At 45.6% G+C, this 14,113-nt stretch overlaps 2 protein-coding genes across 2 annotated transcripts in view; one reads left to right on the top strand and one right to left on the bottom strand.

Moving 5' to 3' along the window:
* Nucleotides 1–14,113, bottom strand: part of LOC133529953 (NADH dehydrogenase [ubiquinone] 1 beta subcomplex subunit 3) — a 197,330-nt gene that overhangs the window by 111,097 nt on the left and 72,120 nt on the right. The gene's annotated exons all lie outside the window — the stretch shown is intronic.
* The window catches only part of LOC133530406 (low-density lipoprotein receptor-related protein 1), a 168,260-nt gene that overhangs the window by 109,328 nt on the left and 44,819 nt on the right, over nt 1–14,113 (top strand). Inside the window, exons 57-67 of the mRNA XM_061868314.1 lie at nt 1,449–1,624; nt 2,318–2,534; nt 3,876–4,046; nt 5,432–5,591; nt 8,320–8,402; nt 9,160–9,380; nt 9,949–10,136; nt 10,915–11,132; nt 11,296–11,423; nt 12,434–12,554; nt 13,061–13,176. Coding sequence (XP_061724298.1) covers nt 1,449–1,624; nt 2,318–2,534; nt 3,876–4,046; nt 5,432–5,591; nt 8,320–8,402; nt 9,160–9,380; nt 9,949–10,136; nt 10,915–11,132; nt 11,296–11,423; nt 12,434–12,554; nt 13,061–13,176 — 1,799 coding nt within the window. The remainder of the gene's footprint in view (nt 1–1,448; nt 1,625–2,317; nt 2,535–3,875; nt 4,047–5,431; nt 5,592–8,319; nt 8,403–9,159; nt 9,381–9,948; nt 10,137–10,914; nt 11,133–11,295; nt 11,424–12,433; nt 12,555–13,060; nt 13,177–14,113) is intronic.

The following is a 14,113-nucleotide window of genomic DNA, read 5'->3' as shown; positions in this document are numbered from 1 at the left end:
TTTTCTGATGTTCCATACAATCCCAGGATCCCGGGATTTAAATAATAAAAAATATTATTTTTAAGAAGCCGACTCCGTACTTGCTTAGCTTTTTCCGGAATTTTGCTAGTTGTAGGTATAATAGCTCCCGAGTTTCCGATCCCTGTTTATGACGTATTAAAAAAAATCTACTTACTAGATCTCGTTCAACATTTTACCACTTAGGACACACATTTTACCACTTTGACCTATCCATAGATACCCCACACGTATGGGTTTGATGAAAAAAGATTTTTTGAGTTTCAGTTCTAAGTATGGGGAACCCCCAAAATTTATTGTTTTTTTTCTATTTTTGTGTAAACATCATAATGCGGTTCATAGGATACATCTAGTTACCAAGTTTGAACAGTATAGCTTTTATAGTTTTGGAAAAAAGTGGCTGTGACACAATCGGACAGACAGACGGACATGACGAATCTATAAGGGTTCCGTTTTTTGCCATTTGGCTACGGAACCCTAAAAACAGAAACATTCAGTCACAATTTTATGCAGTTTCTCCAAAGTAGCACTTAGCTTGTGATTCTGAGCAGAAGTTACATATAACTTTTAAATAAATAAAAAATTAAACCATTATGTACCAAAAATTTCTTACATCATTTTGGAAAAGAACGGATACTCTTCAAACTGCTGTTGCATTTATCAAACTCGCTTGCGTGCAAGAGCTACCATGCCACAGAGAGACATTGTTGTCAAACTTATAAAACCCACTCTTTTTTGCGTCGGGGGTTAATCACAAACAATAAGTGTCATTTTTAGGGTTCCGTAGTCAAATGGCAAAAAACGGAACCCTTATGGATTCGTCATGTCCGTCTGTCTGTCCGTTTATGTCACAGTCACTTTTTTCCGAAACTATAAGAACTATATACTGTTCAAACTTGGTAAGTAGATGTATTCTATAAACCGCATTAAGATTTTCACACAAAAATAGAAAAAAAAAAACAATAAATTTGGGGGTCCCGTACTTAGAACTGAAACTCAAAATTTTTTTTCATCAAATCCATACGTGTTAGGTATCTATGGATAAGTCTTCAAAAATGATATTGAGGTTTCTAATATCATTTTTTTCTAAACTGAATAGTTTGCGCGAGAGACACTTCCAAAGTGGTAAAATGTATGCCCCCCTCCCTGTAACTTCTAAAATAACAATAATATTCTAAAAAAATATATGATATACATTACCATGCAAACTTCCACCGAAAATTGGTATGAATGAGATCTAGTAAGTAGTTTTTTTTAATACGTCATAAATGTTACGGAACCCTTCATGGGCGAGTCTGACTCGCACTGGGCCGCTTTTTTAAAAGCTTTTATTTAACTTGCAATGTATGTATGTATGTTTGTTCGGGCGGAATCTTGCAACTCAATTTTGAAGCAGATATCTTCAGCCGTATATCATATTTGGATTTCAGCCCACAAAAACGCAACTAAATGCACATCCGACCAGTTCTCATGCGGTTCGCTATGTTTACCGCTGAGCGCGCGCTGCGATGGCTCCGCGGACTGTCCGCGCGGGGAGGACGAGGAGGACTGCTCGTGCGCGCCTACTGCCTTCCGCTGTGCCAGCGACAAGATCTGCCTGCACGAGGTAGGTCTCTAGTATACCACCCGACGAGTGTGACCATGCCTACAGTCGGGGGACACTGTGAGGGAATTAGCATCGAGAGCAAGAGATATTCTTACTATATCTGTGTTTCTCCCACTATATGCGCCTATCGCCTGTGCCGGCGACAAGATCTGTCTGCACTAGTATAGGACTATACAGCTATAGCAGTATGTCAGTTCTCGGTTATGTTTACCGCCGCTGTTACCGCGCTGGAATGGCTCCGCAGACTGCCCGAGCGGTACTGCTTTATATATGTCGGAGAATGACAGAATTATGCCATCTGTCGCCTTTAAGAGGCTATTCATCACGCCATATTTGACAAATAGAGCAAGCTAGTGTGTTACGTTACACCTGAGTGGCGTGTGACGCAGTTCCGCCAAGGCGTCATAGAGTGCGCTGTTAAAACAATTGAAATCGAGAACAAATGAAGTTATGCTGTCAATCATTCTGCAGACGGAAACGAGAGAAGATGACGTCGGTGGCGGTTCCTGGGTCTAACCCACTGGCTTGCTTAAGATAAGGAGTGTAACGTGTGCTACGATTTGTAACCAATCTTGTCCAGTGAAGACTGTGAGTTGAACATCGTATTTCATTGAAAGCCGTCGTCATCCACTATTGAAGGTTCCGATGTGCTGTCGCTAGTATGATTCCCGACATGTGCACGTTTGTCCCCAGGGCCTGTACTGCGACGGCGACGCGGACTGCTCGGACGGGTCGGACGAGCCGCCGGGCTGCAGCCGGCGCGCCGCCGCGCCCGCGCCGTGCCCGGCGCCGCGCGCGCTGGCCTGCGCGGGGCGCTGCGTGCCGCCCGAGCTGCTGTGCGACGGCCGCGACCACTGCCTGGACGGCGGCGGCGGCGGCGCGGGCAGCGACGAGGACCCCTTCATGTGCTGTGAGTCTTCCGCTTTCTCACGACCGACTTGACCCTTCAACTTTCAGGGATTTCAATTTACTCGCCAAATAACGACCGTGTATTTTTTATTCAAATATTAAAACTTTTTTTATTTGCTGACGTTGTATTAAGTTGGTGTGAAGCGAGGGATTTCGTTACCATTGACCTTTTACGAAAAATTTTCATCGAAACGCAAGTGAAATAAACTGTAAGTAAGCTGTACCCAACGGATGTTGACACGCTTCTACGAAAATGTAGCAAAACATAGAATTAAGTAAAATATTATTATATTTTGAGCATATTTGTACCCCAATTTCAATAACAAAACTTCTGTGAGACACAGACATATTATAGTATTTTATGCAACAGTTGTATAAGAAGGATCAAAAAAGACGAGTGGCGTGAGTTACAATGTGAGCCGGAGCCGAAGGCGTAGGCGAACATTGTAAAGGAATACGCCACGAGAATTTTTTGACCTACTTATACAACGTTGCATACAATATTTTTCTTACGAGTCAACAAAAATAAATCTTAATTTAGGTAAACAAATTACAGCAAAAGTATATAGCCAAGACGCGCGAGCATACTTTGTTCCGCGCCCGGCCCGCCCCGGGCCGCGGCCGGCCGGTCGGCGACACCTCCTCGTAACTCATGAGGCCCTGGTACTTGCTACTTGCTAAATTTATTTTTTGGACAGTTTTTTCTCAATTTTGGCCACCGTAGCCTACGGAGACTAACAAGCAACGCTAAGCGGTCTTCGTAGTCAATGGGTGTTGCTATATTACGGGTGTCACATGCGTGTTTCTGACTTATGAAGTAATTATTTTTACTATGCAACCAAATGAATATTTTGTACGTTGGCAGCAATGCACTTAGTTTAAAACTGTATTCGTTTTGGTTTTGTTAGGTTGGTAGCCATTAATCGCAGTAACGTTATAGCTTATAAAAGTACAAGAGCTTTTATGAGGAATAGACAATATAGACTTTTCTTGAAACCTTTTATGTATGTTCTTATATTCGTGTTAATGAATGCATAAATGACAGATAACAGTAGAGGAGTAGGAAAAATATGTTAAAACAGGTCACTCACATATTTAAAGTCGAAAACGCTCGACATGATTCACTCCGTTTCGAGGAGTGTTGTCAGGAGCTTGCGTTGACGATACTCCTCGGAACGGAGTGAAACATACACACACACCCATAAAGTGTAAGTTTGTAAAAGTATTATAGTTAAAGTTGTTGTGTTTTTTGATATCCTTTTTATAACTGTGACCGATTATTACATGTATAATCGGTTCTTTAAATAAATCCCACTTCGATCATTCGCATTTTTTGTCCCAGCATCCTACTCCCGAGCAACAGCCTCTGATGCAGCGTTAGGGGTCGCTTCGAGCTCCCGCTCCGCCTGCGCGGCGGGCGAGTGGCAGTGCGCGAACCACGCCTGCGTGCCGCGCGCCGCGCTCTGCGACGGACAGGACCACTGTGGGGACTTCAGCGATGAGAGGAGATGCAGTGAGTACAGCCTTAGGGGTCGTTTCGACCTCGTATCTGGGTTTGAGTTTGCTTCAACCCCAGTAGCTCTTTTATGGGTAATTCTGACCTAAAATATACTCGAGAGGTAAAATACCCTTGGCATCAAAAGGCTATTAGGGGTCGATTCGACCTCGTAACTGGGGTTGAGTTCGGTTTTGACCCTATTTGTTCTTGGAGTTACTATCTATTAAGAACAAATTCTCGGGTAGAATACCGTCAGCCTCAAAAGTATCAATCGGGGATCGTTTCGGCTTCCCGCTCCGTGAGTCAACGTGATCACACACTGTGATGGACAGAACCACTGTGAAGACTTAAACGATAAGATGGGATGCAGTGAGTAGCTCTAAGTACAGATTTAGGGGTCGTTTTTTATAGCATCGCGCTCCTGGCGTATTTAGCCAAACGAGTAAAACGAGGAAACGGATATGTCGGAACTTTTGAGGATCATGCCAGGATTAGGGAAAGGTAATTAGGGGTCGTTTCGACCTTTTATTTGGACTCGAGTTTAATTATATCCCTGTTATTGCTTTTTTAAAGTTATTTCGACGTAAACGTACGTGTTGGCTTTAAAAATAGCTATTGGAGATCTTTTCAATCTCATAATCGTTATGGAGGTATTTTCGACCTTAAAGCGATAGACTATCGGCCTCAGATGTTCCTTATCATTGAAACACAATACCTACTCCATGGGGCGACATTACATTAAACGAAATTTTGAGGTTACCTAGAGCCAGTGGACTACAAAAGACTGGTTCTTCGTATGGACTGAATACCAATGCCGTATACACATACTGTCAGTAGAAGTACTAAACGGGCTAGGTATTCTTAAACCGATTAATTTGTTATGTGGGGCGTGAAAGGAGAACTATGTGGTGTTAAGTATACGTTTATTCTGTCTTACATGACAAGTTCATGCCGTCCTATGGTAAGCTGTGCACGAATGATGGGTTTAGCTGTTTTAGAGACACTACAAATTGATAAATTACGGGTTACTCTCGGCTTTGTTCGCTGACTTTCGGCTTTCGGTGATCCCCGATTAAACTCGTTTTCATACGTGAAAGAGATAGCAATAATTACTCGTTCAATCTTGTTTTGATATTTTCAATTTAACCGTTTAAAAGACGAACAAATTTGCCTTAAACTGGTATCTCAATAGAACAGTTTATTAACCGGTAACCGCAAACAGAAACGAAATCCTTTTCGCTCCAGGGTGATAAATCGAAAACGGTTTGATAAAAAAAATGGTTTTCGAGCCCTGCGCTCTTATTCTGTTACAATGTGCTCAGATCATTTTGAATTCCACAACCGCCAAGTTACTTCTGCAACTAATCGTACAACTTATTAACAATAAGTTGTATTCGCAGACATAAACGAGTGCTCGATCCGCAACGGCGGCTGCGCGCAGAACTGCACCGACCTGCCCGTCGGCTACGCGTGCTGGTGCCGCGCCGGCTACCGCCGCGCCGGCCCGCAGTGCCGCGACGTGGACGAGTGCGCGGAGCTGGCGTGCGACCACGGCTGCAGGTACATGTAGACAGCAGAACTGCACCGACCTGCCCGTCGGCTACGCGTGCTGGTGCCGCGCCGGCTACCGCCGCGCCGGCCCGCAGTGCCGCGACGTGGACGAGTGCGCGGAGCTGGCGTGCGACCACGGCTGCAGGTACATGTAGACAGCAGAACTGCACCGACCTGCCCGTCGGCTACGCGTGCTGGTGCCGCGCCGGCTACCGCCGCGCCGGCCCGCAGTGCCGCGACGTGGACGAGTGCGCGGAGCTGGCGTGCGACCACGGCTGCAGGTACATGTAGACAGCAGAACTGCACCGACCTGCCCGTCGGCTACGCGTGCTGGTGCCGCGCCGGCTACCGCCGCGCCGGCCCGCAGTGCCGCGACGTGGACGAGTGCGCGGAGCTGGCGTGCGACCACGGCTGCAGGTACATGTAGACAGCAGAACTGCACCGACCTGCCCGTCGGCTACGCGTGCTGGTGCCGCGCCGGCTACCGCCGCGCCGGCCCGCAGTGCCGCGACGTGGACGAGTGCGCGGAGCTGGCGTGCGACCACGGCTGCAGGTACATGTAGACAGCAGAACTGCACCGACCTGCCCGTCGGCTACGCGTGCTGGTGCCGCGCCGGCTACCGCCGCGCCGGCCCGCAGTGCCGCGACGTGGACGAGTGCGCGGAGCTGGCGTGCGACCACGGCTGCAGGTACATGTAGACAGCAGAACTGCACCGACCTGCCCGTCGGCTACGCGTGCTGGTGCCGCGCCGGCTACCGCCGCGCCGGCCCGCAGTGCCGCGACGTGGACGAGTGCGCGGAGCTGGCGTGCGACCACGGCTGCAGGTACATGTAGACAGCAGAACTGCACCGACCTGCCCGTCGGCTACGCGTGCTGGTGCCGCGCCGGCTACCGCCGCGCCGGCCCGCAGTGCCGCGACGTGGACGAGTGCGCGGAGCTGGCGTGCGACCACGGCTGCAGGTACATGTAGACAGCAGAACTGCACCGACCTGCCCGTCGGCTACGCGTGCTGGTGCCGCGCCGGCTACCGCCGCGCCGGCCCGCAGTGCCGCGACGTGGACGAGTGCGCGGAGCTGGCGTGCGACCACGGCTGCAGGTACATGTAGACAGCAGAACTGCACCGACCTGCCCGTCGGCTACGCGTGCTGGTGCCGCGCCGGCTACCGCCGCGCCGGCCCGCAGTGCCGCGACGTGGACGAGTGCGCGGAGCTGGCGTGCGACCACGGCTGCAGGTACATGTAGACAGCAGAACTGCACCGACCTGCCCGTCGGCTACGCGTGCTGGTGCCGCGCCGGCTACCGCCGCGCCGGCCCGCAGTGCCGCGACGTGGACGAGTGCGCGGAGCTGGCGTGCGACCACGGCTGCAGGTACATGTAGACAGCAGAACTGCACCGACCTGAAGCGCTCTTAATCGGTCTCGGTCCTTTAGTTCAGTAGTCGGTATGTCAGCGGGCCTACCACGAACCACGTTCGACGGGTTGCCTCCCTGTCACACTTACGTACGAATTTACAAGTGCGACAGAGAGGCAACACGTCGAACGTGGTTCGCCCTCAGTACCAAGTAACAAATCGGTCGGGAGCGAATGATCGGAATGAGTCAAGGTCAAGAAATTCGCTCTCTCACGCTCTCGCTCTGTTTATTTGCGAGCGAGAGCAAGATATAACCTAGTCATACTCATTCAGATCTCGAGATTTGCTCCTGAACTAAAGGAACTAAAGGACCTAAAAGAGCGAACTAGTTCGTTTGACCGATTGACCGAGATCGGAGCGCTCTTTTTAAAGACCGAGCGGGCACAACTCTACCGACCTGCCCGTCGGCTTTACTGTTGTTTGTATTCCTGATTATCTTCAAAAAGGGCGTTCTTTACAAGTAAAGGAATAACTATTATAACAATCAACCAGTCACAAATAAAGCCAGGCCTACTTCCACTCCCAAACACACCCTTGTACAATCCCAATCGAAACTTCATTAGCGCCATGTGGAAATCGCCGCACCCGGCACAGTGCCATCTGGCGTGATATTTGGTAAATATGTTTGCATGAAATTACTCTACGAAATGTTGCATTCCGGGAGTGCCGGCAGAAGTGAAAACTTGAATATTAACGTTGTGCATTTTTGATATTTTATAATGGTTAGGGAATAATTTTGCACGAATTGCTTTATTTATCAGTATAAAAGTATCATTTCATTTCTATCATTTATGTGGTAAAATACAATATTAATTTATTGCGATAGCGCAAACATGACAATTTATATTACATTAAATTTGAACACTTCAAAACTATTACAATTATTTAACATTAAAAATGCACAACGTTAATATTCACGTCGCGCCGGCGGTCTACTGGCTACAATGACATTGGAACAGTTTTTCGATCAGGTCACGTGTCCGTCTTACTAATTTTCAATCTGATGAATCTGTCGGTCACGTGACCTGTCGCGAGTTTAACATTTTTCCTCGTCACAAAAAGTGCACAGCGCCGCTAAAGAAGTTTTCACTTCAAAAATAAAAAATGTAACACTTGAAGAATACCGTGTTATTAATTTGACAAACATGAAATCCTCAAAAAATAATTGACTCCTCGTGAATTGAACTCATTTTAATACTGAGGCAGCAATCGCTTTACAAATTAGCTACTAGTAAATTCATAGTTAACAAGGTTTTAATTTGTCAATCCTCTTACCTGATATGGCAAAAAAATATAGACTAATTTGGACGTTTTCATTTATTTAGGAACACGATCGGCAGCTTCCATTGCAAATGCGAGAAGGGCTACAGACTTATGGAAGATGGTCTCAGCTGTGCGTCGATCTCCAGTAAGTATTCAACAATCTATAAACTAAAATAGATCATAACGTAAGAAAGTGTCCAAGGCCTCCAGAGCCCAGAGCTGGAATTGAACCAGAGTCCTCTGTTTTCGCGGCAGATGCTTATAACTGCTCGGCCATCCGGGTCACGGCGGCATGGGTCCAATTTTCTCACGTATATGCAGTTAAAGCGCAAAGACATTTCGTCGGTTAAGAGTGTAAACCTGCTAAATCCATGTGCAAATTTCTCTGTTTACAAAAAAATGTATTTGGCAGGTTTACACTCTTAGCCAACGATTTCTGTAAATTTTACTGTATCAGTTAAATACCTACAAGGAACGAACTTTATTACCGTCTGTTGCTACCTTTATTTATATTATAAATCTTGTTTGAGCTTGTTTTGTTTGCGGTGCAATATTCAATTCAATTCAATATATTTAATTCGAATAATACAATCCATGTTAGTGTTAGTACATAGCACAGCAAAACTTATAAATCTATGTTAGTGACGCCTATAACAACAGACAAAAATAAACACTACTTAAAAGCGGCGCGGTGCGGCGAGCGACGGCGCGTGCGTCCGTACCCAGCGCGCAATAACTCTCTCAATAACATATTTACTTATTTACAAATTAATCTCTTAACTGCCATTTTCAATTCGTCAGCCAAAAATCTACCTTGAAGTTAAATTTAGGATCGAATCTTGATTCACTTTGCTGACCCAATATCAAGTGGGCGAGGGTAAACTCTGTTTCTTTTGCTTCAGACGAACCAGCATCCCTTATCTTCACGAACCGCTACTACATCCGACGAGTCACTCTCGACCCCTCACACACCAGCTCGCTCCTCATCCATGACCTCACCAACGCAGTTGCCCTTGATATGGAGTGGGAGAAACGGTGCCTCTACTGGAGCGACGTTGCCAGACTTGGCAGCTCGATCAAGAGGGCATGTAGCGAGCCGGGGCAGAACTTCTCACGATATCAGGTGAGTTTTGCAGCGACGTTGTCAAACGGCGTTTCCCAGACAGCTAACGTTAGTTTGATCCTATGCTAAGCTTCCAAGGAAACCAATGTCTAGGTATTTACTGTGTAATAGATGAGCACTGGACATCTGTCTATACCCTCAGATCCTAAGAGGCTCACATACCAGTTCGCTCCTCATCCATGATCTCACCAACGCAGTAGCCCTTGATATGGAGTGGGAGAAACGGTGTCTCTACTGGAGCGACGTTGCCAGACTTGGCAGCTTGATTAAATGGGACAAAATTCCTCACGCTATCAGGAGAACCTTGCAGCGATCTTACCAGATTGCGTTTAACAGAAAGACAGTATAGCGAGATAAATACAATGGTTTGGTGAAGTCGCTGGGATCAGAACCAATTTGAACCTGGAGGATGATATCTACGTTATAAGAGAGAGCTAAGCTAAGGAAACAATGGTTTACCTCGTAGACGGAGTCAAGAATTCAGAGAAGAATGTTCAAACCATCCATCACAACACAATTTATCGGTTTCAACCAGAATCTTTAAGCTAAAATCCATAAATTGTTTCAGCTCCTCCACGGCGCAACTCTCCAAAACCCCGACGGCTTAGCCGTCGACTGGGTAGCCGGCAACATCTACTGGTGCGATAAAGGCACTGACACACTGGAAGTGTCGCGTACGGACGGCGCCCACAGACGGGTGCTGCTAAGGACTGGGCTGCAGGAACCGAGAGCGTTGGCACTGCATCCTGCTAGGGGGTAAGTGGAACAGTCAGTTTTCACAATTTTTCGGCTTTTTAGTGGGAGGGAATCAGACATCAAACATTTATTCAGCAAATAGGCCACAGGGACACTTACATGTCAGATTTTTACGAACAATAAAAACAACCAAAAAATAAAATTACAAATATGGAATCAATGAAATATTAGATATTTTGTTAGAGATGTATACTGTCTCTAAATGTCGAATTACACAAAAAAAAACTATTATAAAAAGATAGAAACAACAAATAGTAAAAAATTTAAGAGATGTTATTTTTTATACGACGACGGTGGCAAGCAAGCATACGGCCCGCCTGATCATAAGCAGTTGCCGTAACCTATGGACGCCTGCAACTCCAGAGGTGTTACATGCGCGCTGCCGACCCTTTAAAAGCCTGTACACTCATTTTTTGAAGAACCTCGTACTGTAGACCCTCGGGAAAACCTCGGCAGGTAGCTCATTCCACAACCGGAGCGTGCGCGGGAGGAAGTTCCTCCTAAACCGCACAGTGCGTGACCATTTAGGTTCTAGGGTGTAAGGATGAACACCCTGCCGACGGCGGGCGGTGCGGTGAAAGTATGACGTAAAAGTCTCTAAGTATCAGAGATAAAAAAAAACGATCAATAAATTATCCGTAGGCCCTATTGTTACTTATCACTAAAAAAATGTGTACACATCTAATACATTACTTTTATAACGGAAGAGAATTGTGGTATTTTTGGTTTTTAAGTTCGGCGTGATCATAATTTTCTTAAACGTATTTGTTTTCAACAGCACTATCTACTGGTCCGACTGGGGCACCAACGCGCACATCGGCCGCGCCGGCATGGACGGCTCTAGGCCTTCGATCATCATCAGCGCCGGACTGGGCTGGCCCAATGCCCTGGTCATTGCTCATGCATCGAATGAACTGTACTTTGCTGATGCGAGAGAGGACTATATCGCTGTCGCGGATTTGGATGGGAAGCATGTCAAAGTGCTGTTCTCTAGAGGTTAGTACAGCGCCACCTACTGGTCACCTTCAGTCAATAGTGATGGATTAGGCTTGCCTGGATATTTCGACAAGACAAACTTACCTCGTGTATGTGTACATATTTTTATGAAGATATACAAAAATATTTGTCAAAGTGAAGTTATTAAATCCTTTATTTTCAGATCGCATGCCCTGGTTACGCTTACATCACGTATTTGCCTTGACGGTATGGGAAGGTCGCATTTACTGGAGCGACTGGGAGACCCGGGCGATAGAAAGCTGCCGCCGACGACCCAACCCACACTACAAAGTAAGTCGGTATTCACGGTGTGCGAGCGGGACACCGATATATACTTGCATAGCGTTGTCTCGCGCACACAGGAGCCGCGTGCTGAAGTGTGATAACCGTGTAAGTCAAGGTTTTTCGAGTGTGTGTGTGTACTCATCAACATTTTCTTTACACGAAGTTTACGCGCTACACATGAGGGCATAATTTAATTACAGTTTATTTGTCTCATTGATACAGGGTGGGCAAATAAAAGGTACACACTCTGTTTTTAAGTTTTGACTTAAGTACAAAAAATATTAAATATTTTTTCATAAATATATTATTCAGGGTTGGCAATTATATACGGAAGATAATTTCTGCCAAAGGTACCTCTAGCAGCGAGCATTTTTTTCTCAAATGATTGTGTTGTTCAAGACACGTTGTTTGCTCGATTAATTTCAAGAAACAGTGATTGGCACCAAAATTCTCCAAATGTTGCAGCTCCTGACTTATTTCCGTGGGGCTATCTAAAATTACGTGTCTATGCTAACACGCTGATGAAATTTAAACAGTTAAAACCGATCATCCGACCGAAATTTCGATGATTAGGGCTCACATTTGCCTGCTGTTAGTAGTAGACATATGTCAAACATTATGCTGCACAATCCACATATATTAGCCAACCCTATTATTAAAACAATACTTAATAATCTTTGAACATAATAAAGTAAAATTTAAAAACATAATTGATACTTCTTACATTCGGTTTATTTTATGTTTCTTTCCTTTTGTCTGTTACCTTCCGTGATTATTTCGCACTCGGTGGTCTCATCGGAAGATCAGCGCTGGAAGTCGCCAGCAACATGCTGAGATGAGGCCATTTCGTGACACTTTACTCTCACTATGTTTGTTACGTTACTGTTTGTGTGTTTATGAATAAAACAAATTCTATTCTATTCTAAATATTCCAAATCAAAAACATTATAAGTTATACAACAAATGAGTACTTAAAATAAACGAATTTAATAAAATAACAATAAAATATATTTCAGCCGAACGCAACAGAAGACCCTAGTTCGGGCGGCGCCTACGAATGTAAGACGATCGCGCACACCGTGCACAAGCCGATGGATTTGCGTGTTCACCACCCGGCCAGACAACCAGCCTCGCCAGGTAAAACCATCCTACGCTTATGGTGTCACGATCGAATGTGCTATTATACCTTTCTCATTTCAGTTATTATCTGTTGTTGCGATGTTTCAAGAGATTAACACGTGGGTAGCGGTGGTGGCCGAGTGGATATGGCTTCCGACTTTCAATCCGGAGGTCGCGGGTTCAAATCCTGGCTCGTACCAATGAGTTTTTCGGAACTTATGTACGAAATGTCATTTGATATTTACCATTAGCTTTTCGGTGAAGGAAAACATCGTGAGGAAACCTGCATACATCTGCGAAGAAATTCAAAGGTGTATGTGAAGTCCCCAATCCGCATTGGGCTAGCGTGAGCACTATAGCCCGAGCCCTCTCGCACATAAGAGGAGGCCTGTGCCCAGCAGTGGGACGTATATAGGCTGTATTATTATTTTTATTACACGTCATATATTTTTTATTTTATTTATTAAAGATGTGTTTATCACTCGAGCTTCTGAAGTATGTTGATAATAGTTTTTTTTTAACAGAATTGACGGCGCTGTGCGCAAAACTAAACTGCACCGGTCTCTGCCTCCTCACACCCGCCACGAAGGAGCAGCCGGTCGGCGCGCGCTGCGAGTGCCCCGAACACTTCGTACTGCAGGTACATAACATTGTTGTAATATAAACTGTTTTGTGTCAAGATTCTTATTACTTTGGGGGGGGGAGGGGATTATATTTTGTTTTTTAGCGTACCCAAAGGGTAAAACGGGACCCTATTACTAAGACTCCACTCGCCCGTCCGTCCGTCTGTCACCAGGCTGTACCTCATGAACCGTGATAGCTAGACAGTTGAAATTTTCACAGATTATGTATTTCAGTTGCCGCTATAACAACAAATACTAAAAAGTACGGAACCCTCGGTGGGCGAGTCCGAATCGCACTTGTCCGGTTTTTAAATACTATAAACTAGTGACTATGTGAGTAATAGACCTCGCGATAAGCTTAATAAAAATTAAGTTTAATAACTAAAACCACAGCGAACTCATAAAAGTCTTACGCGCCATAGTCCATAGCCAAGTGTACTCAATTTACCACTTTCAGTGTTTAGCAGTGACACTTTGGATCACTGCAACTCAAACGCATATTGCTTGTGTCAGCGCAACCTAACGTCGATATATAGGCGGGTATTTATAGACGCAAACCAAACTGACGACCGAGGTCATATCACTATCTCTCTCATCCTACCTACGACCACGCGAGTGGGAATGAGAAGTTTTACGACCCCGGTCGTCAATTTGGTTTGCGTCTACTATAGAGTATACGTTCTTCTACGATCTCACTGAAGGTGTGCTCGAGACGATATAACAAGTTCACTCTTGTTATTTACAAGTCTTTCGTCCAATTTACGCTGCTTTTAACATTTTTCAAAAGAATTTTTCTAACTATTGAACATGTGTGTGTCTCATAGTGTTGTGTTCCTGCCGGTGAGTAAGGTTGCCAGAGCTCAACGAGGGGTGGGAGAGGGTTAGGGTCGGCAACGCGCATGTAACTCCTCTGGAGTTGGAGGCGTACATAGGCTACGGATACTGCTTACCATC

This window comes from Cydia pomonella, chromosome 22, assembly GCF_033807575.1.
Source record: "Cydia pomonella isolate Wapato2018A chromosome 22, ilCydPomo1, whole genome shotgun sequence".
NCBI lineage: Eukaryota > Metazoa > Arthropoda > Insecta > Lepidoptera > Tortricidae > Cydia > Cydia pomonella.
This window is presented reverse-complemented; position numbering and strand designations above follow the sequence as displayed.